The 26993-nt window shown below is 34.9% G+C and overlaps 1 protein-coding gene across 1 annotated transcript in view; it reads right to left on the bottom strand.

Moving 5' to 3' along the window:
* Nucleotides 1–26993, bottom strand: part of LOC135214859 (period circadian protein-like) — a 178037-nt gene that overhangs the window by 78131 nt on the left and 72913 nt on the right. The window contains 5 exon segments of the mRNA XM_064249279.1: nt 13817–14032; nt 15004–15123; nt 18489–18643; nt 23645–23830; nt 26752–26958. Of these exon segments, the coding sequence (XP_064105349.1) occupies nt 13817–14032; nt 15004–15123; nt 18489–18643; nt 23645–23830; nt 26752–26958 (884 nt within the window).

The raw sequence follows: 26993 nt of genomic DNA, 5'->3' as shown, positions 1-26993 counted from the left end.
CATGCTATTTTTCACAGAAGCTTAATAGTAAAAAAAAAAGGGGGGGACATATATCATGTATTAGATACATTATTGTTGGTTGAAATCTAACACCAGGTTTGAAAATTAAATTTTTCCTTTGATAATGAATTCAGAAGTTAAACAGCCTCTATCAGCATCCAAGACAAATTAATTAATCAGCACTTTCAAGTACAACCTATATACATACATGATGACATTAAATGAACATAAAAATATACAACTTGAAGTTATGAAAACACATTTCACACATAGGATGGGGATTAAATCTAGTATATGTATTAACTACTTAGAAAGGATATGAAAGTTTAAATATAATTATAGGGGCACAAGTTGTCAGTTCAGTGATGAAACACAAGGACTAGAAGTGTTAAGAAACATGCACTTTCCAAGATGCTTTTGCATACCAAATCTTGAAGGATAGATGATGTTCATATAATTTACCCAAACACCAACATGACCACTTAATTTCAAGCTAGAATTTACAGTAAAGCTCTGTACAGAGAGGAAGTGATAGAAAAAATAGTTAAAACGAATCAATATAAGCATTCCAGACAAAATTAGAAACAGAACAGCCACAGTGGGAAAGGTTAATACGTAATAATTCCATACTCATCCTTTATATCTGGAATGTGTTAAAGCATGGCCATACTAATGCATGTTATGTTTATATTTATCACTTATGCATCTTCAAACTAAATGACAGAAGTGTCAATAACATGTCAGCATCTTTTCATATTGCTAACAGCAAAAGAAAAACTATCAGCCAATACAAGCTATGATTAAAGACAAATGAATATGATACATTAAGGATTTGACATATCTTAAACAAGATCAGCAAAATACTTAAGCTTAAAGTTTTTAAACAAAGTAAAGTTACAAGTACTGTATTCCAGACTAAGGGGTGTTGTTTTCTTACTCTTTCACAATATCATGAACTGCATTATACTGGCTCACAGCATGAGAAATATACAGGACTTCAAAATATCAGATTACTTCATTGTAATAAAAAAAAAATACTGGCTAACAGCATGAGAAATATACAGGACTTCAAAGTATCAGATTACTTCATTGTAATAAAAAAAACAATAGCAAAGTGAAAATGAACACTGGTTTTTACCGATCGTGCACACACTATACGCTCTACGACTTAAAATACCAGTGAATGACATAAGATGCTTACAAAAAACAGAATTTGACATAGGAAAAACCTAGTTTTGGTAGTTGCTGTTGAGTCCTCAAGGAGTGACCCTTTCCATGGTCTAACCAGACTTCCATGGTGACCAGACTAATGTTAAAGAACTCCCTTTTAGCTGGTCTCGTGTCATAATAATAAACATTATAACACGTGATGGAGCATAAATTGACTCAGGATAAGAGGACACTCTTATCCTCATGTAATGCTGAACGCAGTTTACCTAGATAAAAAAAACCAAGAGAAAGTGCCCTCTTATCCTGAGTCCATTTATACTCCATCATGAGTTATAATGTTTACCGTTACGACATAATACCCAGCCACAAGAGAATTCTTTGACATTAGTCTGGTCACCATGGAGCTTAGGTTAGACCATGGAAAGGGTAACTCTTTGATGATGAGACAGCAACTACACTATCAAAATACCTTCAGGAAATGATCCATAGGTAGTTTTTTTTATCAATACTAAATTCATATTTTATCAAATATAATTTGACCTACTGAGCTGGAAAGCAAGTACTTCCTGTAAAACTTCACTTCCTTTTAAACATGGTTTAAAGAAATTTGGAAGTGCTGCTATAAAAGTCTTTCTACTCCACACGAATTGGTGAAGATCTTTGGATTCAGAAATATACAGGTCAATTGTAATGCCGACAAATGGTTTTAACTCTCAGCATTGGTTACCAGATTTAGCTAAACTCTGGTTAACAAAAAAAGGTACAAAGGCTGTTGGGAGTTAATAATGAAGAAGGATTTCTTAGCTATGATCATCAGTGATGTGAACAATGAATTGCTTCATACCAAGAGAAAATGAAAAATACCACTGAATCACATGGAGGTCATAAGGATTATCCATAGTATATATCAGTATCTTATCAGTACCTTATCTGCATTAAAGGACCTACTGGTTAGAATAAATTCCCTATAACTAACTTTGTCCAAGTAAAAGGAAAAAGAAAAGGAGTTTCCCAAAGTAGCTGCTTTCAACACTTGTATCACTTACAAATTTATGGAGAACTATGCTGCAAGTGTCTATCAGGTAAAAAGGTTGAGGAAACTAATCTTTTCAGAACGAGCTTGTGCAACAAAGAGGCAGAATCCATGAGTTACCCTCAATCAGAAAATATATGTGCCTTGGAGATAAGGCTCTAAGAAACCACAACCAATACTATAAGTGCAAGACATCCACTTACTATTTCTATTGCGTTGTATGCAGTAAGGCAAAATCTATAATCAAGGTTATAAAACAAAATTTTAAATCAGGCTATGAAAAGACTGTTGAACTTTATTCTTTGATGAGATCTAGACCCCTGCAATTTGAAAAAGATAAATAGACAAAGATCTGCCAAGCCCAACTTCACATACTGTATCCACTCCACTTTATCTTTCATCTGAGTGATGTTAATTCTACCCAAAAAGGCATTCAAAGTGCCTGACTTCTAAGTGCTTCATAACTAAGATAGAAAGTAGTTTTCATAAATATGTAAAAACGTATAAACCACTACAGGAAGCAAATCTCCAATACAAAATTAGAATCTAAAGATGAAGCTATGGTAAGACTGTCAACCATGAAGTAAAGCCCAATGGGAAATGTGCTAACTTAGACCTTTCCAGCAAGGCATGCAGCTGATATTCTAAATTAACATGGCAGTTGCCCAATTAAAAGTGTACGTAGCAGTATATGAGACCATACTAAAAGCATCAGCTAGCCCTCCATCAGTTTCAATTTTCACATGATGAGACCACCACATGTTTCAACTACATTTTCCATGATTGGCCAGAGTACTATCACTTATGACAGATACATTTAAGCAGATACATAATTGCTCTTATGCAGATTGCAAGCATATACGTACTAATGTTCTGAAATCATAGGTAGGGCTATAGCAAAATAGTACACTCATAAAAGCTCACACAAGACACCCAACTTTCAACTATACAACACTGAACTATACAGTACTTCAAAACATCAGTCCTATCTTCACAGAGATACCTTCATTAAAGTTGCAAGCATATACTAGGCAACAAAAATCTAAATACTGTAATTATTCTTTATCATATACTGGATATATCAAAGTAATGAAGTAAATATTATATTGATATTGGGGTTTCTCATCTATAATATATTGGCCAAAATTTTAGAAAGACATTTGGAATTGTTTCTAAAATTTTAGTGATAGTATTACAATGAGGTAATTGCTCTCAATTCCTGTTACCAATAAAATTTTTCCACCAACATAGCAATCAGTATTTTGTTTAAACTTCAACAAAAATAATGTATCATATTCATTTTGTAATAAATACAAAACAGTAACTGACTAGTTTCTATGTGCTGACAGCTGTTCATTCAACTCATCTTGCCACTTCTTATTAATGAAGTCTCTCTCTCTCTCTCTCTCTCTCTCTCTCTCTCTCTCTCTCTCTCTCTCTCTCTCTCTCTCTCTCTCTCTCTCTCTCCTCTCGTCTTCTCTCTCTCTCTCTCTCTACTCCTCTTCCTCTCATCTCTCTCTCTCTCTCTCTCTCTCTCTCTCTCTCTCTCTCTCTACACTCCTCTTCATTTACCTTACCTCCAATTACAAGAAAATAAAGCCAGATAGTCTAATAATACTCCACTTAGGTCTTGACCAGCTACAAAGGAACAAAGACTGCATCCCCTTAATCTTTGGGCAGCTGAAACATAATGTGACTTCGATGATAGTACTGTGAAGTTTGAATTTTTGACCCTTAGTACCTGTAATAATAAGGCCTCCTCTACCTGGGACATTTTTCCCCAAACCACTCTCTTAAACGAGCCCTGAAAAATATCATTAAAGAATAAGTGAAATGAAACGTAAAATTCCATTGCATAAATGCTCAACGTGAAAAAGGAGACCTTATCATCTCTCTTCTTTTAGCCATATTCATACATGCAGTAAAAAGGTATAAAGTACCCTACATATGCAGATGATATCAATGACCAATCATGCAGGCAATTACATAAATAGTGTTGTGCACAAGACAAATGACTACGTATGGAATATCTGAGCTACTCAGACTTTACAAGTTAAACAAAGCAAGACCAAACACTAGACTCAATGTCACACAAAAAATTTACATAATTATATCTTTTAGATAAAACATCTTATCAGAAGTACAAGAAATTCTAGCAAAAAAAGTATGGTGGAGTAACTTTTTCACAATACGTATATGTTAATCATATGACTTGTCAGTTCAGTATAATAAAAGTACTAAATAATGCACCTTAAGTTTGAAAATAAATGAACTTTCCTCCAAAAAGAACAAATGCAAACAAAATTGGTTAAATAACTACATAAAACCTTCGTAGGAACCCACAGCAAAAAATTCAAACCCTCATTACCGCTTGGGTAAATTCAATTCTTCCAGTTACCGTATTTCCTGATTTAATAAATTAACATTAAATCCAGTAACCTTCTAAGAATTCTATCCCCTTGCTAAATAATTCTACTGTACTTCTTATTAAATCATGACTGTGAGTTCAGATTCTGATAGGAACTCAAAATTCATTTCTAAGTACTCAAGGAACACAATGATGTTTTAAAAACTAATTTCCATTCCAATACAACGAGTAACCACAAACTCTCCTCCAGTGGTAATGACCTAGCCAGAAGTTTAAATTGACCTGACTAGACAACTAATCTACAATGCTGACTGAGTTATTATCTTTCTTTTTTAAGTATATGACAGCTTGCAAACTGTAACTAACATGTGTAACTCTGAGTTGATCCAATTACATACAGTAAGAAATTATAGTAGTTTAATAAATTTCTTATAAGGGTCCATAAGCTAAAAACAGAACAGCATGCTTTCAATGTGTATCAGCTACAAACAAACAAAAATGCAAAGTCTGTAGAAGTAGTGTAAGGTTATGAGAGGAAATAAAGTCAAATGAAATTAGCACACAACTACATGAGGCTGAACAGAAGGCATGAATTTAAAAAAGCAGTCAAGTGAATACAACCACCATTTAACAAAAACATTAAAAACTTTCTGAAATATTTTTAGCTGAATTCTAGGGCACTTTCTGTAAAAGATAGTAAAGTTACAGTACTATTTCAAAAATTATATGTCAAGTCCCATTCCTCATAGTATTAAAAACAGTTCCTTCGAAAAACTAGAAAGAAATCTCAAGATTTGCTGTTGCTCTTTACTTTCCAAAATAGGAGAAAAATAGTCTTTTAACCTCAACAGTATGTGCTAAAATATACTCATCAGTGGTAGATCAGGTGATTTTCTTCTATCAGACAAAAATATGATTTTTAGAGTAATGACCATTATCACATGATAAATCAACATTAAAAAGAGCCCAACAATGGCAATACCTTATCTGTATAATGGATCTCATTTAAAATAGAACGAAAACCATTTTTTTCTAATCAAGGTGCATAAAATTGAAAGAAAATAAATTACTCTGGTAGTACTCCTTTAGAAAAAAAAAATAAATCTTGAAACACTTGGCAGTTAAGTGCAGTGTACATAAAATGCAAGTAACAACCACAAACTATATTCAATTTTTTCTGGATCGTATGTGTAAAAATCACTAATGCAATAGTACTGAGAAGTGCTGGAACCTGACAAAGACAAATAATGTGATGATTTACAAGTGGCCCTCTAGAAACAGCATTGTTTTGTGCATATTAAGCAAGGGCAGCATAATCTAGTAACAAATATAATATACATAAAAGTTTTGAAGTAGAAAAAACGCAAGCCGTTCTTCTCAAAATGGGTAATTAATGCCTACAAAAATACAACACTTAGAATAAGCTTTATGCTTGCTACTGCAGATACAAATCACTTAATTATTCTTAGGCCTCCACATCCAGTTAAGATGAACAAATAAGTGTGCTGAACATCTGCTCAAACAGATAAGTAATAGTTAGTAATAACAGAAATCCCACAGCTAACAGGAATCCCATCTCCACAAGACAACTTGACCACTTAAGTGTTTTCTGGAGCATAAGATGCAAGAAATTAGCATACAAGCATTTGCAATTTGATTGACAATGTACTCATTGTATCCTCATTAGCAACATCTTGAACTGAGGAGAGTATAAATAATTAAACAAATTAAGACTACCAAATCAGGACAAGCAATCATCTCTTTCCTATAGTGATCAAAAACTAACTTCCCTGGCTCTTGAGCATATTGATACCTCAAAAGCAGTAGCATGTGTCCTTAAAGGCACCTTGGTTATTGTACGTCTGGGCATATTATAAAGTCCACAAAGGTTTTGAAGCTCAAGAGTGTCCTATCTCTTTCTTTCAGGGAACATACACATACAAAGGACCATGGCTCTTATTCACAAGAATTGAGATTTGAACAAGGCCTGCTGACTGAAAGTTGACCCATCTGTGAATGGATACCAGCATCAGCTGGGGTCAAAAATAATTTGAAAATTTTGGAAGGAAGGAGAAATGACCTAGAAAGGGAAAGATAAGTGGTGTCAAAAAGGTATTGGAAAGGAGGGGCCTCAGCATCTTGGAAGCAAAAGAGTGTACACAAAAATAGAGGTGAATGGTGCAGCATGTTTAGGGGTTGGACAAGGTGCTGGTGAGCCTTCTGTGTAAGTGCACTGAGTGGGGAAGAATTGGCAATGAGGATATGAGTGAAAATTGAAAGAGTGATTTGTATTGCGCAGAATCTAAAGGTTACTATTATGTAATGTGATCAATGCAACACAGAACTGGAGTCACATATAAAACCACTGAAGGATTAACCCCTGCAACAACATTACACACTATAATGATTAATTTATATTTTCTTTCCTTCAAATCTTGTGTAAGTATTTACTTTTTACAACAGTTCAAGCTTCTCTGAGAACTTGATGTTGGCATTCACCATACTACATCACTGACAGGTATTTCTTAAAATTAAATTTGAAAAATGTAAAAACATTCTGGGTAATGAATTTAGATGTATTGCATTTGGTGACAATGCTGATCACAGGCAAAGTGGAAAAAGGTGTTTATTAGTGAGCAAAAGTGCACTGGATTTCATTGGAATAAGGTGTATATAAAAGGCCTCCAATATTATTACCTAATAAAATGGTGCTTCATTCATGTCCTGAGAATCTCTGAGACAACTCATACTGTGCATAGAGTTGTCAAATAATAAAATTCTTGTTTAAACACCATACTACAAGAAATAACTCTACCTCTTCTTTGCTGACCCAAGGTAAAATTTTCTATATTTGGCTCTTATATTAACATATTTGCCAGCCATAGGGACAAAGATCTACCTCAATAGAAGCACACAGCAAACTGCATATTGACCAAAAGGCTTCTGCAGGAACTTTTCACTCCAAGCAGCAGGCCATTTTGTTCTTCATGCATTCCCTTTGCTCTCTTCTCTTCCCACGCTGTCCAGATTCTTTACATTTCATATTCATTTAACACAAATCCCTGGACTGATGTCTATGAGAATATATGGATATGACACAGCAATCATATTCAATTTTTCTTGTACTAGGAGAAATATTTACAAAATGTCATAATTCAGTGATAATACAAATTATGAGGATAAAAATAAAAAGGGGAAAACAACTGAAGTGTGGAAAACACTTGCAAATGTTTGGGTAAAAAGCAAGTGTTCAAGAATGACCATTTCATGGGATGGGTGAGGGGTGAGAAGGGACTTCTTTAGCAAAGTGAGATATTACCTACTGCATAACGAGTGTAATGAGTTACTCAGTACAGTACCTAGTTCATCTACTCTTAACTGGGTGTTCAAGCATAATAGAAATTAAGAGATCTGCAGTTCATATAAGCACATGTCAAACTACAACTACTGAACCACTAGAATATCTATGCTCATCAAACTTCCTTCATACCTAATTATTATAATAATACTTTACTGTTTAATTTACCAATGTCCATTAACTTGAAAATCTAAAAATACACTTTCTTTTAACTATACGTACATACTTTGAATACTTTTAATTATATTTTTTATTATTTTTTTATTATACTTGGAATACTATAATCCAAAAAGTAATAAAGTGATAGTAAGTACTGGTACTTTCTAAAGCACTCAGCATTTTGGAAAATTTCAGTGTTATAGAAAATTCTGCAACATTAATGGTTTCCAGTTATAGTCATTTATTATAAGAGCAATATAGGAAACTATACTGTAATGGACTTTTCAAGTGTCACATCAAGCATGCCTACAATTGAATGGAAAAGTAATATATAATTCATATACACCTGTCTCCTAGTGAACTGAGAACTATAAATGACATTTACAAGAAGGTGTAAGAAATACTTACATTAAGAAGAATTGTCTCTGTTAGAATTCTCTCAAAATAAATTGGATGTGACCATCCTCGTTATGAAACAGAAAGTCCTTAATGAGTTCACAAACAGTATGTAAGCACCTTAGGGCACACATAATACATTAAAAGAAGACTGGAGATACGAGAAAAACTACATAAAGACACTATGGCAGAAAAACTATGAGCTCCTGAATGAATCCTTCTAGTCTTGAAAACTTGTCTATAAATCTAACAATGTCATTCACTAATGCTCTGGACAATTTCAGATTCCATAAAAGCTATGTATATGACTATGTAAAACCATATCAACCAAACCTCAAATAGCAATTATCTTCATCAGTAATTTCAAAATAGGCTTTCATGATATAGAGAATGTGCTCAGAATGTGTAGGAGTAATCAGAGGAATAAGCATGTGCAATGAAATGGTCAGGTACTGCATCAAGGAGTGCTTTATCATGAAAAGCACAATAATTAAAAGATAATAATGCACTTCAAATTAATCTTGACATACTTTTATCACACTCAAATTATATAAAAACTATTTTAGAAACTGTGAAGGCAATCAGAAAGAAAAGTCATGCACATACAAATGATCACGAAAATATTGTAATTAAACATATGACCTTTTATCACAAGACTTTATACCCTCTTTATATGTATGGCAATACCAGGTAGCAATTCTCTTGCTAAATCTATGTTAGATAATTGATTAATGAGCATAAATTATAGGTCACCTATCAAGATAGTTTTCCTCAAAAAATTCTTCTCTACAAACAACAATTTCAGAGTACTACTATTTATGTACTGAAATTAGAAATATTGGACTAAATATGAAGAAATTCATTTGTAATGTCCACAAAATTAATGAAATAAATGAAATTAGTATGGTTTTGGGATTGTAAATGGCTTCATTTTACAGAAGCTTACTTAGACTATCGGACAACATTTCTATAGGAACTACGATCCGATCCACCTACTACTTCATAATATGTCATGTAAACATTAAAGCATTTTATACTGTTAACCATAACAGTAATTAAATGAAAGGAATAGGTTTAGTCCTTGAGCAGGCTTAAACTTAAGATTACTTTGTAATATGTTGTGTTAACAGAAAAATATTCTTCTCTGTTAACTGTAACTTCCCTTAAATGAAAGAAAGGCTTCTTTAGACCATGAGAGTACTTGAACTTTTACATTGTACACAATATTTTGACCACCAGGCCACAAGAGAAATAATTTTCCTATTATCTGTATTCCTAATACAAAACTCAAATGTCTACCTGCCATCAGCCATTTTTATAAACTACTCAGGAACTGGTATTTATCAAAGAAAAATACTTTATTCTTCAAGAGAGAAAGGAATTCCCCTCAAAAGAGTATTCTTCAAGAGAGAAAGGAATTACCCTCAAAAGAGACAGAATCCCAATATCTATGATCCATATTTACAGATAAAACAATGACTGTCATCAACTTTCATATGTATTACCTTCTTGGCAAAGACTTAACTAGTCATGTTGGTGCAATTGTGCTAGTCTCTACAAAGGCAACAGTTTGTTTTCATGAAATATGACATCAGATATTTTAAAATAGTACCCCACTGTTGTAGTAGCATGGTTGGTAATATATTCTTTCTATGCAATTCCAGGAATCACTTAGATCTGATTCAAATATGCTTGCAATATGGAAATGTTTCCATTTTAATTGCCAAACACAAGCCAAAAATATACCATACATGCATGAAAATTTTACTTTTGACGGCATCTGAACTGCTATGGTAAAAGGCTTGCTATGAAAGACTGTTTAAAGCTGATCTCATGTAGGCATATGGGTAGCACTGAGATCTATGTCAGATACAAAAGAAAACTAAATTTCTCTCCACTGCACTGCTGGTAATGATCCGTGTATGTATATAACCAATGTATCATTTAAGAGTTCAAGCAGGCTCATTAGCTCAAGGAAGTTTCACCCATTTAATTCCCAGTTATGATTAACACTTGGTACCACTTTACAGAGCAATTTACAATACTCCTTAACGTATGACGAACATGCAAATATTCATGTGCCTTAAGGTGCTGTAAGTTAGTCCCAAAAGTTTACCTAGGTGTATAGTAATACTGTTTGTAATCTCATTAGGGGACCCTGCATTGAAATCTCTTTAAAAAAAAACTGATGGAACTGCAATTAGTTACAAACACTGGAGCAAAAACACAGAGTTAGTGTTAATTCATGTAAATTCTATTTGTTTGAATTATTACCCTAGAAAATATATTTCAAAATTGACAATTCCTGGAAAGGTATTCATTACTCCATTTACTTTTACTTATACAGTATTTTCAGCTCTTCATACACTTTTTATTATGTTCAGCTGAAGCATTTTTAAAACTAATGGTGCAAAATCCAGCTAGTTTATATACTGTACTAAATACATTTTCTTTCAACCTTGGATACAAACAATATTACAAAAACTTTGATAACCACAGAATCAACTTACAGGTACCAAAGCAAGTAACTCAAAATAGAAATATAGTAATGAAAATTTTAAAAGATTCTCCAATTATTACACCAATGAATGGTTATGAATTTATATCTAAGAGGTAGGTAAACTATAAAATTCATAGGAAACATTCTAAAAAACTTGATGATACAATAATTTACAGAACTTAAATTATAAATACTTCTAAATGGGATTTCAGCATCAGCGAAACATACACTTTCTCAAAAAGATTTTTTCAACAAGAACCCATTACTTTACTTTAGCCTTATGTATTATACATTTGTGCAATCTTAAAAACACTGCACAGAAGAGGAATCCTTCAAGCTCTACTTGCCTGAGCGTGCACCAAAGTTTGGAAGCACTTCTGGTGGTAGGCAGAGTCAAGCTTTACCTTGTCTGAACTCACTGAAAGAAATACAGGGGGCAGAGAGGAGGGCAATTTCTTAAGATATTGTTTGTATTGAAAAACATTTACTGATATTTTAAAAATTACTTTAGTTTAGTCACTGCTTCAAAAAATAAATTTCTTTAAATACTGTGAGTTAGCCTGAATAGCCATGAACGTGCGGAAGGCTCCTGCTTCCCCTTAGCATATTTAGAGGCAAGGCCTGTGGAACCATGTGAACTCCTGTAGAACGGTTGAATAGCACCAAAATGTTCTGAGAACCAACAATGGTCCATGAATTGAACATTCCCAGCAATTTGAACAGAAATGCAACATGTACCAAACCATAAGTTGCAGTCCTATTACCCCAGATTTCTACACCAGGTTTGAAGGTAGGAAGATAGACTACTGTTTTTTTCCATCTGTCCATCTGCCTGTGGTGTTTTTGCATGGTAACACTGCGTCCTGGGCTTTAAATAGTCACGCTATGTGTAAGTTTTAGGTAAAGAAAAGGATATCTGGGCGTACATTTGCAACTGAAAAGTGTTTTGATAATTTACTATATGCGAATTACACTGTTAACATTCGAAATAGGCTGTTATTAAAGCCCGAGACGCAGTGTTACCATGCGCAAACACCACAGGCGAATGGACAGATGGAAAAAAACAGTATAGTTACACACACCAGCCTCTCAGTGTTACAACTTGGCTTGCTGCTACTACGAGCCCAAGGAAAACACATCTAGGGATTCGTAGGTTAAATCAAAGGTGAAATTTAACACACGTTGAAAATGATCTCCATGGAGCTGTATTTAAAATACAACTGATATCTTAATTCCTCTAGAACAACATGGAGACAGACCCCAACCTTCATTTGGAATGTTTGGTCTTTGGTGATATAAGCCAAAGGTTTCAGACTCAAAACCTTCCAAGCGTTCAAGTCTTATTTTAGTTATTATTTTTGGAGGCAATAAATATACATAAGGAATTTTTTAAAATGAAATTTGATGCTTTGCATGATGACTTATCTGAGTTACCAGGAATATATTAATATGTAAAATTCATTTTAATTAACAAAAATCATCACTAATGATATAGTATGTATACATACACAATAATCTGGGGCTTAGTTTATCACAGATTTTAATTTCAATTTTGAATTACTGAAGAAGTCAGTATTTATTCAAGAGACATGGTACTCCAGGGCCTGGAACAATACACCAAAATGCTAATTATGAGAAAGCGAACGCTTGTTAATACCTACACCCACAAGAATGAATTCTTAATAGTACATGCTAACAGAGTATGATTGAGTAAAATTCTTTACATAAAAAGAGCCCCAGTGAACAAAACTTTCCTTGGAACACTATTGTGGGCTATGTACAAAATACAGTAGTATCTGACACAAAAACCGACTCTACCCACCAACAGAGGCACTGCTGAACCTGATGCATGCTCTGCAAGGTGGAACTGGAAGGATTCTTCTCTTGTGAACAGTATGGAGGATTGTGTACCGTACAATAAGGTATATGCAAAGTAAAGGGTCTGAGATGGAACAAATCTCATCAAGTCTTATAAGAGTAATGAATACCACTTCACTGGACAGTAAACAGTTAATGAATACATAGATGAAAATTATATACTAAATTCCAAAGAAATATAGTAGCTATAAGTTCCAATGAATTTCCAACCATTTTCCAAAGAATATATTTCTTTCACTAATTTACTCTAATTCATTGATCTTTTAAAAAATACTAATCAAAATAATTTCTACGTATAAAATTACAAAGTATATACAAACCTAAACACAAACATAACCAGTAAACATCAGCAGATATCTAGCCTAATCAGAATTCTAAACATTAACACCTGCCTGGTACTACCTAAAATTCCGTATAGAATCATGCATATACAGCATATACTATGTAAGTACGTACTGTATACGTATATACTTATATATTACATACATACATGTATGTATATATATATTATATAATATAAATATATATATATATATATATATATATATATATATATATATATCTATATATATATATATATATATATATATATATAGATATATACGTATATGTAATTACACTCCACCTGGAACTCCTTAAAATCAAGCCTGTTACGTGTACATATATGAGTGATAAAGCAGTACTAAAAATTAATATACACCCAAATTATGAATTTATTTTTTATGGTTCCAGTCTAAGAATTAGAGACACTGCATGAAACTGATGTAAGCAAAATTTCAACATTCACTCAGAAAAAATTTATTTCTTTCTTTTTTTTGCAAATGAATGAGAGACCTTTTAAGAATTCTTTATTCACAACCACACACATTCAATATCCATTTTAACACATGCTGTATACTTTTTTTCATACTGAAACAAAAATAATAGAAAAAAGCCAAATTCTCTGTTACTTACAACGCTTGGATGTGCTGCTTCAGGTGGGTGTGATTTATCAGGTGGTTGAGCACTAACCCTAGTCACAGAAGGAACAACCTTCTTCTCTGTAGCTGGTTTAATATCTTTATCCTCCAAATGGTCCATCTCTTCAACTATAGGAGTCATAGCATGAGCCAATGTTTTTCTCCTTACCTCTTGTGGCTCTTTGCTTGGGTCTGTATACATAGCAACAGGCTGAAATATTGAAATGATCAAGAATGAAATTTTGAAATATTGAAAGGATCAAGAATGAAATTTTTAGCATCACTGAGAAAAACTTTCTAGCTAAAGATGAATAATGAATTAGAATTTTTCAGGTTACTGTCACGTATGATATGTTTAGTAGCCATATTTCTTTCGTCGGATCGGCGTCGTAAGCATCATAACCCCAGAACATGCATGTAAACCGGGAAATAATTTATGATGAATATGTATTTGAAAACCGTTGTAACCTCAGAAAGTCATAAGCCAGACCCATCGTGAACTGGGGACTGTCTACTTGTGTTTGAAACAGCACACGATACACACTGACAAACAGTATGAGATTGAGATGTTAATGGAACTTCCCTATACAATGATATATGAAATTCAAATTGATAATTTTTAGTGGGTTCTGGGATAAATTGTGAATCTCATTTTCTTATGTCTGACAAATGACTCTATCACCATACCTCATTTACAAGGCAAATAATATTTTTAAAGGAAATTCTAGAAAGCTGGCTGAAATTTTTCAATGCTAAAATTATTTACACTAGTGTTGGTAAACTTTTCTGCAAAATCTCATTGCCAAGATTTCTATACATTTTAAAATGATAACTAGGAGAATTAACACCAAAGTAGAATTTTTTTGAATAAATATTACAAGCATCCCTAGTTTTTAAGCATGTCACAAAATGGTATAAGGATCAGTGACTGCATTACACTCTACAGCAATTCGTTATATAGAACACCCCATAAGTCGGAAACCTTTTGTTTCTAAAATAATCATTATTAACAAACTCAAAATTATACCTATAATGACTAGAGACAAGACAGACTTCCATAGCCTGATAAAATAAGAAAAATCATACAAAAAGCTCCATTTTAGGGGAGATTTACCAGTTAACAAAAATACAAAATTATCAATTATCAGTTTCCTATAACATACATATCCAAACAAGACTTACCTTATCTAGGAGATCTATGATATCAGATTGCGCTTTTTTGGCTTCTTTCATAACTTCCTCTGGTAGCGGTGTCATTGGTTTATCAGTAGGGTCCAAAAATATTTCAATATCAGCTGGACCCTGTGGATAACAGAGATGATCACAATATCAATTAAAACCTCTTCACTTTGAATTAACTTTCTTTCAGTTTAATAAAGATATTTCCTGACTACATAATGCATAACACCAGAATCAGACCAGAAGCTTGGTAACATTGAATTAATCACTCAGAAACTGACTAAACTGTTACTTGCTCAGAGAGCTTGAATTCAACTAATGGGTTCTGCAAGACAAGACCCACTCAAAACTTTTTCCCTCCCTATTTTTTACATTTTGTTTTCACACTTGCAAGAATTTTAAATCCTGTGCTGATCAACAGCATCAAAGACTGTAATATAACTTGGGAGTGCTACGCATCACTGCCTTAGTTGTTCTATCTTTTAATGCTGATTTTGCTTGCAAATTTTTTTTAATCTCCTTAATTACTTTTTATTTTTTCTTTGTATGTGTATTTGATCTGTTTTTACACACAGGCTTCTATTTTGCAATACAATGGTCACTACCACTTTAATTTTTAAATTGCTTAATTAGACATGAAATTAAAGTACTAATCCTTTAATGTATCTGAATCACCATTGTATGGAGCTCGGCATTAACTGACAAATCCAGACCAGGGACCAAGGCCCCAAAGATATATGATCTATTTATAGTATATGTATTTAAAAATGATTAGAAAAGCTGCAGAACACTATGCCCAGTTCAAGCATTTTAGGTATACCTAGAGGTCACGGTAAATGTCGCAGAAGGTCCGATTTTCCTACACCCTAGCACGAATAAACCAATCTCTCTACAAGGGCTAAGAATGATTTTAGTGTTTCTCATTAAAAAGGCAAACCTTTCCTAGGTCGCATAATATTAAAAAAGTAAGTACGTCGTTGGCCTTCTTCAGAAATCTCTTTTGAAGAGGTCTCTGAATGTACGGGTGGTCATAAGAGGCAGTATTTTTAAAACATAACTGACATGAGCTCAAACAAATTCGACTAAACTAGGTGGTATGGTTAGTCCTGATCCCAAAGGCACTACAGCAGAAAACCAGGGGTCTTCATAATGGGTGGGTATGATGACAATCACTGGAGAAGATGCAACAAGACTGCAACCATACCCAGCATACTTAGGTTAGTCACTACAGAACTTCACCCTAAAAACTTAAGATCTTGTTTAGTTTCTTGGTTTTTGCTACCAAAACTTGTGGCTTGACCTCGGACCAGAAATTTGTTAGTTTTCTCTTTGGGTTGTTGGGGTTAAAACTTGAGAGCTTAAGCCTTTTGTCACTAGTCAATTTCTTGATAAAACTCCTTGAGTATGAAACAAGTGACTACACTATCAAAAAACAGGTTTTGACATAAGAAAAACCTATTTTTGGTAGTCGCTGTTGAGTTCTCAAAACCCTCCCACTTCCCTTATGAACAGGTATGGGATTTGGGCAAGGGATTATCCTAGTTAACCAACAGAGTAATGGTTTATGGTCTTTTACCAGCCCAGTCATAAACAAGATGGCCAACGCGGATGTGCAATAGTCACTTCTTTTTCCAGATTTTGACCTGGGAAAAACTGGGTTTAGCCTCGCTGAGGATGAGAGAAAATGTCCTCTTGTCTTCGAGTTCATTATACTGCATCACGTGTCACAGCATTTATCATTACAACACAATACCCGGCTACAAGACCAGGCTCAAAGATATTTTTTTTATATTAGTCTAGTCACCATGGAGCTTTGGTACACCATGAAGGGTTAACTTATTGAGGACTCAACAGTATCTACCAAAAATAAGTTTTTCTTAAGTCAAAACCTGTCTTTTTATTTATATTTTATGCTATTCTCATTTATAATTTTACTGTATTTTCTCACTTTTTATTTCTACAGCCCAAATGATAAACACAATCCTGTGCATAGGGTATGAGAGAGAGAGAAAACAAAAACTGAGGTATTACATAATTTTCATAGTATAAAAGATGAAAAATCAATTGGATTTACAGCCCAAAAGAGACAAACGCATTCAATATCTACCTGCTCATCCTCTCCGTCAGATCAACAGTGTCATTGAGACTGGCAACTTCTCTTTCCTGTGCCTCCTGTAACTCAAGTGACTCCCTGGAGACACTGAGTAGTGAAGTGGTTGGAAGACGTATAAAGATGCCTATAGGGTCAGGGTCATGAAAATTGGGCAGCAATATATCAGATTCTTGGCTGAAGGAGTCCCACATAACAATGAAGACTGTAGCCATGCTCACCGAGGTTCCAAGCTGAATGACTGAGTTACTGAGAAAGAGGATGGGGATGGGCTTGGTTGCATTGGGGTTTCAGATCTGAAGAAGCTGTCAAGGGTAATTTGATGATATTGATGATACATACAGATGACAATTTTGCTTCGCAAAAGACATTCTGTCAAAACTGTTGCACTTGTGCATCATATCCGAGGTCCTTGGGAAGTCATTGGGGTTGATGTTGGGGTTCTCCATGATCTCCATGAACATGATGAAGACCATGCACTTGTGCTTGTCTGAGGGCGCTCATTGTTCGGGACTAAAACATTGTGGAGAACAGTCCCTACAAAAAGAACACTATGGGGAATGGTCTCTCTGTATGAGCGCGGCTGCGGTTGATGTTGTGGCAGAGTAAGACTTCTGTAACAGGGAGACTTGTCACAGGCACAAGAGCGCAGCCAAGACTGCTGTCATGGCCATACATGGGAAGTCCGCAGATAGGAGCCACATTCATGAGAATGGTGGGGTGACTTCCGTGTGACAGGCAAGGAATACTGTGGATGAACAGTTGTATGTGGAGTAACATCACAGCCGAGAGAACATGACTGAGGTTGAGTCCGTAGCCATACAAGGCTTGATTTCTTGATGGGAGGCTTGTCATCTTTCCTTCTTATGGTCAGTGGTTTGGTAGGAGTACAATTGACCCCCAGTTAAGAGAACACTGATACATCACAGGATCCTTTAGGCAAGCGAGATGAGGCTCCACCGACTCACTGACGGGACCCCATTGAATGACGCTATGTATTACTCCACCATACCTTGATCACATTACATTTTAATTTTTCATAGCTGGTTTCCAGCTTGCAAAAGTTAAAATCCCAATGTAAAGACCAAAGGGTTCGTATTCATATAGGAACAATTCTGGATTGTAGTGTGCATGTGCTTAATCTCCTTGCTGATAAGTACTTATAAAAACTACTTTCAACAGGGTACATAATGAAATACTACATAAACATACCATTCTTTCACTTCACATATACCAGTGCATACCCTCCATGACATCTAAATATAACCAATGACTACATTAACATTTTTAACATTGTTTAATAGCAAATAATTAAGGCATTTCACAACAGAAACAATAATGAAGAAAAATCTTGTAAAATTTAGCACTGATTACTCACTTTTAAAACATGATGCTGGCCAATTATTGATTCAATCTTTTTTGACCAAGGGTTGACAAAGCAAAGCCATTCTGTTTCTAACGTGACAAAGCTTCCGTTGAAAGTACGAAATCTGTATGGATTGCTCTTGAACAGCTTTCCTTGGTTAGTAACAACTGCAATGATAAGAAAATATTTATAAAAATTCACCTTTACTTATTCTATGGAAATATTCTCTATCTATCATAGGAATATTAATGAGTATATCAACCAGATTGTTTGACTGTTGTCAAGAACATTTCCAGGCATAATGAAACTTTATGAATACTTTCTCTATTCCTTTGCCTGATACCAGATACAATATTAGGTTCTCAGCACTCAGTTTTTAATGCACCCAGGAGAGACTGGAAAACTTTGAGAATATTAAAGATACGCCAACAAAAATCTAATCCATTATCCACTTATTACCTTAAATCTAAAATTTATGGAAAGTAAATCACTCATAGGCAATAATTTTATAGACTGCTCTTTAAAAGTGAATCACATCATTATGTTTTTATACAAAATATTATTATTAATTTTACAAATACTATTAAACTTCGGTATTAGAATTTTATATCATGAAACTCCTCAATATTAAGAGAAAAAAAATAGAACTTTCCAAGTTGTATATACAGTGCAGGAATAGAACTTTCAAAGTGGATATACGTATATAGTGCAGGAATAAGATAGCACCTACATACAAAATAGTAGAACATAAGAAGTCTAACTATTGCAATAATGCAGGATATGGAGAACTATGCTAGTTTATACATGTCTTTTTGAAGACCATTATTTAAGCCTTCAGGGGGAAAGCTGTTTTTGTCCTGGGTGAGGTTAAGACAAATGTCGCAATTTAACGTTTTAGTTGAGCAGATACATACTATTCGCTTATCAAATCCAATAACTTTTATACAAAGAATGACTCATGGACTAAGAATTTGCACAAAAGAATTCATTTCTGGGTTCGACCTGTGTCTGCTGATGAAAAATCCCTGTAACTCATTTTTCTAGTATAAATAAACTAGAAAAATGAGTTACAGGGATTTTTCATCGGGCGACACAGTCTCCATAAAAGACTGCTTGAGTAGTATGGAGTACAGGCTGTGAAAAAAAAGGTTCAGGGGTTATTACCAGAAATTAAGAGGCATATCAGATGAGAAGGCAGAGGCTCTATAGGCTGCTCTCTAAGCCTGGAAGTCCATTTACATTACACTGATCTGTATAACTTCTGAGCTACTGAATAGAGATCATCTCTCAACAAACTCTACATGTGGTCTCATATGCCTCTGTTGCAATCTCCCTCATCACTTTCTGTTGGTCTTCCTCCTCTCCTTTCTCTTTGTTGCTGTCCTTTTTTGTCTTTAGTGCATGAAGATTGATGACACTCAAAATAATCTGTTCATCCGCCATCTCAGAGACCACTGGCTATTCTTGTCTTGTTGCATCCAGTCAAGAACATACTGAAATGGTGACCTATAAGCTTGCTAAGGACATACATAGCTGTGGCAGCTTAAACAAATAAGTAACTCCAAGCTGTGGTGTCCTGAGATCAGAAAACTTGAGACATCAGAGACTGACATAGTCTCAGCATGTGATGGAAAGGGAAAGGAGCAGTTAGTTAACTTGATGCCTGTGGAAGCAAGAAGACAAAGACCATGAGAAGGCCCAGAAAATCTAGGGGAATGGACACAGGCTTGGACCAGGTGGGAATAAAACCATGCTTTGGCATTATGCCAGGAGATACACAAGCCTAAAGAGAGTAGAGAGAACTAAATAGGTACATATATGTCTAATCAAATAAAAGAAAAATCTGATATAAAAAATGAAGATGGTGGTTTTTCATCTCATTTCATCCATTTCAGGTAGTCACCCACAGTATTTTATTCTTTCTAAGTATATATATAAAGAATTGGACCAAGCCTTCTATAATTATAAAAAATATAATAACCCTACCATTTTGATAAATCCTGGATTCTGGATGATCATACTTCCTTGAGTAGGCTGACTGATTGACAGACTGATAATAAATTTTTGATTCAAGAGCTTTTTTCTACTTCATTTGTCTTCTCTTTCCAGATGGTTACCATTACTGAATAAATAATTTATAAGAACTTTAAGGTTCTAAAGACTTCAGTTCAAACTCCATTGATACCAAAGTTCTTTAAAGAAAAATCTGTATATGGAATCTTTAAGATGCTCTCTGAATGGCATTGAGCAATAGTTAAACTATCACCTCTGAAGTACGTATGTAAAGTGAGGGACATCGGCCCATTGAGAGTAATATATTTGTGATTTGCAAAACCACAAAAAATCTTTTGCATCTTTCCCCTTGTGCTTTACTGTGCAATGGCTGACATAAATACTAATAAACTATATATATACATTACTAGAAAGGGACTTCACTGTAGTTTTTCATGGTACAGAAAAACTACCACCCCAAAAGTCTGATAACTATTTTTCTATGGAGAGAGGTTTCTTTTGACGAGTCCCAATTCATCATTTTGACTAACTGTATTAGCTCTCTATTATTCAAATAGACATACATACTACAGTAACACACAACTATTCATGTGCTGGTGGGAATGGGGATGTTTTACAGAATAAGGTTTCAAGTCCCTCCCCCCGACCATGTGACCCCTTCAAACAGACGATCGTGATCTACCACTTCGAATGCCCAATGCCCAGATGTCTGGGTGCTTATGTCAGTATGACCTCCATGTGTCTGTTGAAGAGGGTTTCACACGCTAACATGCTACAATACAGCTATCTCCCATGAAAATATTATTCAGAACAGTATTCGAATAATTGGGAGGGCTCCCGATCCACGTCACCTGTTCTTGCTTGAAGCACTCTTCATTGAAGAGCAGAAATCCTTGATGAATAACACATAAGAGGCCTTCCTGCTACCAACTAATGTGAGAAAGAACACCATGAATACAAATAGTAATATCATCATGCTGCACTGTAATTCCCCCCCATTGCAAGACAACACCACCAATGAAGACAATATGTACTGATATTAAGACCCAGAGGGAAATAACAGCAGTGATGCCACACACAGCAGTCAACCAATGAGAATTCTACCCACAGTGACATCACACAGCAGTCGACAAATCATAATTCGGCCCACCATGACGTCACACAACTCCGTAGATCAACCAGGTTACAACAGCGCAGACAGCAAATTTAACAACTAGATTGAAGCCAGTTCCCAACAGCCAATAGGAAACCATCTCCATGTGCCCACCCAATCAAAATTCAGCAGCGGATAAACCCCCCGCTAACCCTCTGATATAAAAGCCAAAGGACTCCACACCAGCCACAGTCCCTTAACCTACCTACGCCTAAGAGGATGCCTGGAACAGCTATGCGAAAAATTGCAACAAAATTTTCAATATTATTAATGAAATGCAATATAACTGAGCAACTCTATGGGGTTTAAACCTCATATTTAACTAATGTACTACTTGGATATTTCACTTAGTAAGCAATAAAGATATATTTTTAACTACCTCTGCCTTTGCAATGCCCAGCATAGGTGTGCTACTAAACACATCTTATTAACAACGAGAAAGCCGTCATCAGAAAAATAGAGAAGAACCTCTACAAAATCAACGCAGGTGAAGAAGCAATAACATTTAACATGAAATAATAATAATAATAATAATGAAGACAAATATCAGCCTCTGCCTTAATGAAGATAATGAGCGCCCTTCAAGATACAAGAACACGACCATCAAAGCCTTCGTAAGAAGGGCTTTAACACACTGTTCTTCTTGGCAAGACATGCATCAAGAATTAGACTGCATGTAAAGTGCAAGACCCACATTGAATGTCAGTGTACTCCCGTTTTTTGGCGTGACCTGCTAAGTGGAGCCTGAGCAAAACATGGCCTCGATTAACAATGAAGAAGACTCTCCTGAAGAATAGCTCAGTAAATTCTACGGAGGATGAACTACCAATTTCAGTATCCTGTTACTATTATAGTGGCTTACATTCACCTTGTACTTTATACCCGACGCCCTTAGGGTGCTCGCGCGAGGGTAGTAACCTCAGCATACCATGCTAGCTTTTTTTCTCTGGTATATTTAGAACATATTTATACTAGAAAAGTGGATAGCAGGATCCTTTTCACCGGGCGACACAGGTCTCTCCCCAGAAATAGATTTTTCCTTCATCAAAATCCCTTTATAGTATTACTGTATTCATAGAAAATAAACTACCCAATTTTGCAACCTGCTTCCCTCTCCAAGTATGACGAACATCAGTGATACTGGCAAAATGCAGTAACCTAGGAAAATCAATTTTTAGAAAAATAGAGAACACTCTAGACAACCTGAATGTATAAAAGGTTACTACTGATTTAGAATAATAATAATAATAATAATAATAATAATAATAATAATAATAATAATAATAATAATAATAATAATAATAATAATAATAATATAGGCAGTCCCCAGTTATTGGCGGGGGTTCCGTTCCCAAAGGTGTGACGATAACCAATAATGCCAATAAACGAAAATAGGTGATCATAGCGCCAATCTCTCGTTATCAGCACCAAGCCTCAGTTATCGGCGCCGATCATCGGTTATTGGCATTGAACCTCAGCTATCGGCGCCGATAACCAAGGCTAGGCTCTGATAAGTAGGGGATTTGCACAGAAAATTCAGTTACTGCCATTGGTAGACAAGTGCCATAAAACTGGATCACCTGTAACCAAGGCCATCAATAACTGGGGACTGCCTGTAATAATAATAATAGTAACCTCGACCACAACATAAATCAGAGTCAACACTTTGAGCTGAAGCAAAATTCAGGTAAACGAAAATAAAATGGTAAGGGCAGTAACTTAATCATTAATTTTAATTTATCAAAGAGATATGTGGAGTTGTGAGCTTGACCCTGTCTCAATGTAAATAAATTCCCAAATGAAACACTACTACTATCAGTACCATGAACATAAGTAAACAATGCAAAGGTAATGGTACATTTAATTTAAAAATTCTCAAATATATTCATGAAAAATAAAACCATGTTCAATTTCAGAACTCTAAATTAAATCTGATAATATATTACAAATGTGAAGTTATAAAAAAACTGAAAACAAGAGTAAAAGTACATATTAAACTTACTTCTTTCATATACGCTTTTGAGAAGAGGTAGATCCAAAGGATGGTAGCAGTTGAATACTGAATGTCCTATGAGATCCTGAGGTAAATGACCTAAGTAAGGTATGGCTTCTGGATCATATTCTGAAAAGTTGCAGCTTCCCGTATGACGTGTGCTGAAGCTGCTCAAGGCGGGTATTTCCTCTGGAACTGAAAAATATCAAAATTTAGATAATTGCTGTAAATATCAAATAGTACAATGATATACTACAGTGGAGCCCCATCTATTCCAGATTCACGACTTTAGTTCGCAGTTTTTTGTGGAACGTATATACAAATTTTTCACAGAAAATTCCCCAATTCACTGTATTTTTCATATAGAAATATTCACTAATTATGCTATATTTTCATGGATAAATGCATTTTTTGTAATAAAACTATCAAAATAGCCATTACTGTCCTTACTATCCTAATTACTACATATACATTAATCTTAATTGTAGAACACATAACCCCTACAGCAAAATCAACAACATTAAGTCACTTTGAAAGAGGCTATGTAGCATGTCAAATTCTGTAGTGTGATAATATCAATGAGATTTCACTCCATAGTGACAATGTCGAATTAAATGGCACAATCACTCTACATTGTGTCTGTCGTCCTCACTCCAATTCTTATATTCTTTTTAAAATCAATCACCTTACATTCTTCCCATATGATCAAACTATCTGAAAAGATTCTGATCCTTCCTTTGACCTACTCGAACCTATTCACCGCTTCTATTTATCTTCACATTCCCACCTTTGCTATTCTTCTTGTCACATCTGCTATGCAAACAGTCTGCACTCGACTGTTTTCCTTTCATTCACATTCATCACCCAGACTGCACTGCAATAAAAAGTTGGCCCAATGGTCCCCTCATCCATTTCCACCTTGGCTATCATACCTGGTGACTTATCTCTCTTCTTGTCTTGCCATCAACTATTATACGTAATCCTAAATGTCTATACAAATCAACTGTTTCATTCTTCTATATCAAAATTTCTGGTACCATCTCCCTTGGTGTTCATTTACCATCATAACCTCACTCTAGCTCACATTTTACTTTCAACTTTCTCTTGCTGCAAATGTTTTCCCATTTACATATTGTAACACAAACTATGCTTACATTATAAAAAGCTGCATCGTTCTCAGTACCTTACCTTCTTTACCATACATCTGTAACATCCTTCACTATACCTCACTATCAGTTCTGTCATATGTTTTCATGAATTCATTGCATGCCACATACAATTTTTCCTTCCATCCAAACTTCCCACAAAAATGCTGTTTATTTACGTATCACTCGCCATCTGCCTTACTCTCTCAACCAAAATACTAACATACATTTTCCCCCACATACTAAGTAATGTTATGCCCCAGTGATTCTTCCCCTTGCCATTACATTTATATAATACGTAGAACAATTTTTTCTTCTAACCCATTCATCTAAAACACTACCCTTACCGTGAGACATCTTTCATAACCTGGTCAGCCACCAAATCACAGTTTCACCACTGTACCCTCTGCACTCGTAATCCCATCAATTCTTGGTGTCTTTCTTCATGTCCTCAATATGCACTCCATGAACAATCTTAAATTTACCTTAACACTTTCCAAGAGTGCATCTTAAATCTCTGCCCCTCCTCTATCTTCCACATTCAACCTGGCCTCAAAATATTCACATTACGTATTGACCCAAGACATATTTTCCTAAAGTTTTTGTTGTCATCTCTATTCTATTACTTGCCTTCTTTTTTTACCATCATATAAATATTTCCAAATCTGGCTATCAATAAAAGAACTACTTTTACTTCTTAATCAGAAAGACTCTCCTCTCAACACCAGGCTCCATGTGCAATTCCTAATCTAGATTAAAGTCTACCCTGACTTCACTGGTTCAACAGATCCACAAATGAAAATGGAAGACTTTATGCTTCCTTCACAGTTGACCTACAATGAAATACCAACTCAACATATGTATGGATGTTTCTACAAGTACAGGCAGAGGTCATCTGTTAAAACTAGTAAAATATTATTAACAACAGCTGTTCTCAGGTATAAAATGAATAATGAACTTGAGAATTCTCTAGCAGCGGCCAAATTGTTGCATGGGTATTCTATCAACTTCATTCATCTTTCGATCATGTTAGCAACAGACCTCCACTGTTAGAAACCACCATCTACACCTCCTCTGTAGAATCACCATCGAAGTGAAATCAAACAATTAGAGTGAGCCTAGATATTAGAGTGAGCCTAGAGTAACAAGTGTCGAACAACACTCACGGACAGACACCCCAATATGGAAACATCCATTCAAATGTCCTTTAAGCCCCAAGACTTGGACCTAACTAAGAGGCCAAGGAGTGTCAAAGGTACTAATATCCTTTAAGAAATAGACGTAGTGATGTAGCAAGCTCAGTAGATATATGCACATAAAGAGGAAATCATACAAGCTACTAAGCTAAACTCTTCAGTGGAATACAACCTCCCCTTGTTTCTATTCCCACTCCTGACAAGACAGGAGTGCTCCTAGCACCCCCTGCATCTCTTCCCACTCACAAATGGTCTGACTCCCTGGGGGAACGAAATAACAAAGACCAAGGGAAGATGTTATAATCACCAACCTAGTTTCACAACTTTTTCTTTTAAAACGCAAGATTTGAAAATGTGACTCATCAATGGAATGCATAACCAAGGAACCATAGGTTGGCATTTGATAAAAGAAAAAAAAACTACAGAATACTCCAAATTAGTGTTTCTGAAAAAACCTTTCATCCTGAAACAACTTACTGGTTTTCACTAAGCTGGTATCACAACAGCAATGGTAACTGGCCGTGAATAAATATGTGGGCTTATATACAGTATGTATGAAGAATTTTAAAATAAATTTGTATTAAAATACACCTACAATTGCAACCATTAGCCATAAAATCCCAGAGTTTCATAAACAATGAAATGAAAAAGAAAATATGTATAATTTTAAAACGACCAAATTCTACCAAATTTGATGTTGCATGCTACGTCTAAAGAGGAAGACATACACAATGTAAATCATACCACCATATACGTAAGTTGTAAGTTCACTCACCTTTGTATGCACTTTCAATTGGAACAACGCTGGCTATAAGAATATTCCGGTTGCCAGAACTTGAACCTTCACCATCAGAAGGATCATGCAATTTTAGAGTCATTTTACAAGGTTTATAAGATGTATGTTTATTTCGCACCCCAAATCCCGTGCTCTTCAAACCATGATACATCCGCATTCGACAGAAGAAGGATGTCCCTGATGAATCTGCAAAGATTTGATACAAATGGCATGTAAATACT

Source organism: Macrobrachium nipponense, chromosome 46, assembly GCF_015104395.2.
Source record: "Macrobrachium nipponense isolate FS-2020 chromosome 46, ASM1510439v2, whole genome shotgun sequence".
NCBI classification, from domain to species: domain Eukaryota; kingdom Metazoa; phylum Arthropoda; class Malacostraca; order Decapoda; family Palaemonidae; genus Macrobrachium; species Macrobrachium nipponense.
Note: the sequence above shows the minus strand (reverse complement) of the source record. Positions and strands in the feature narration are given on the sequence as shown.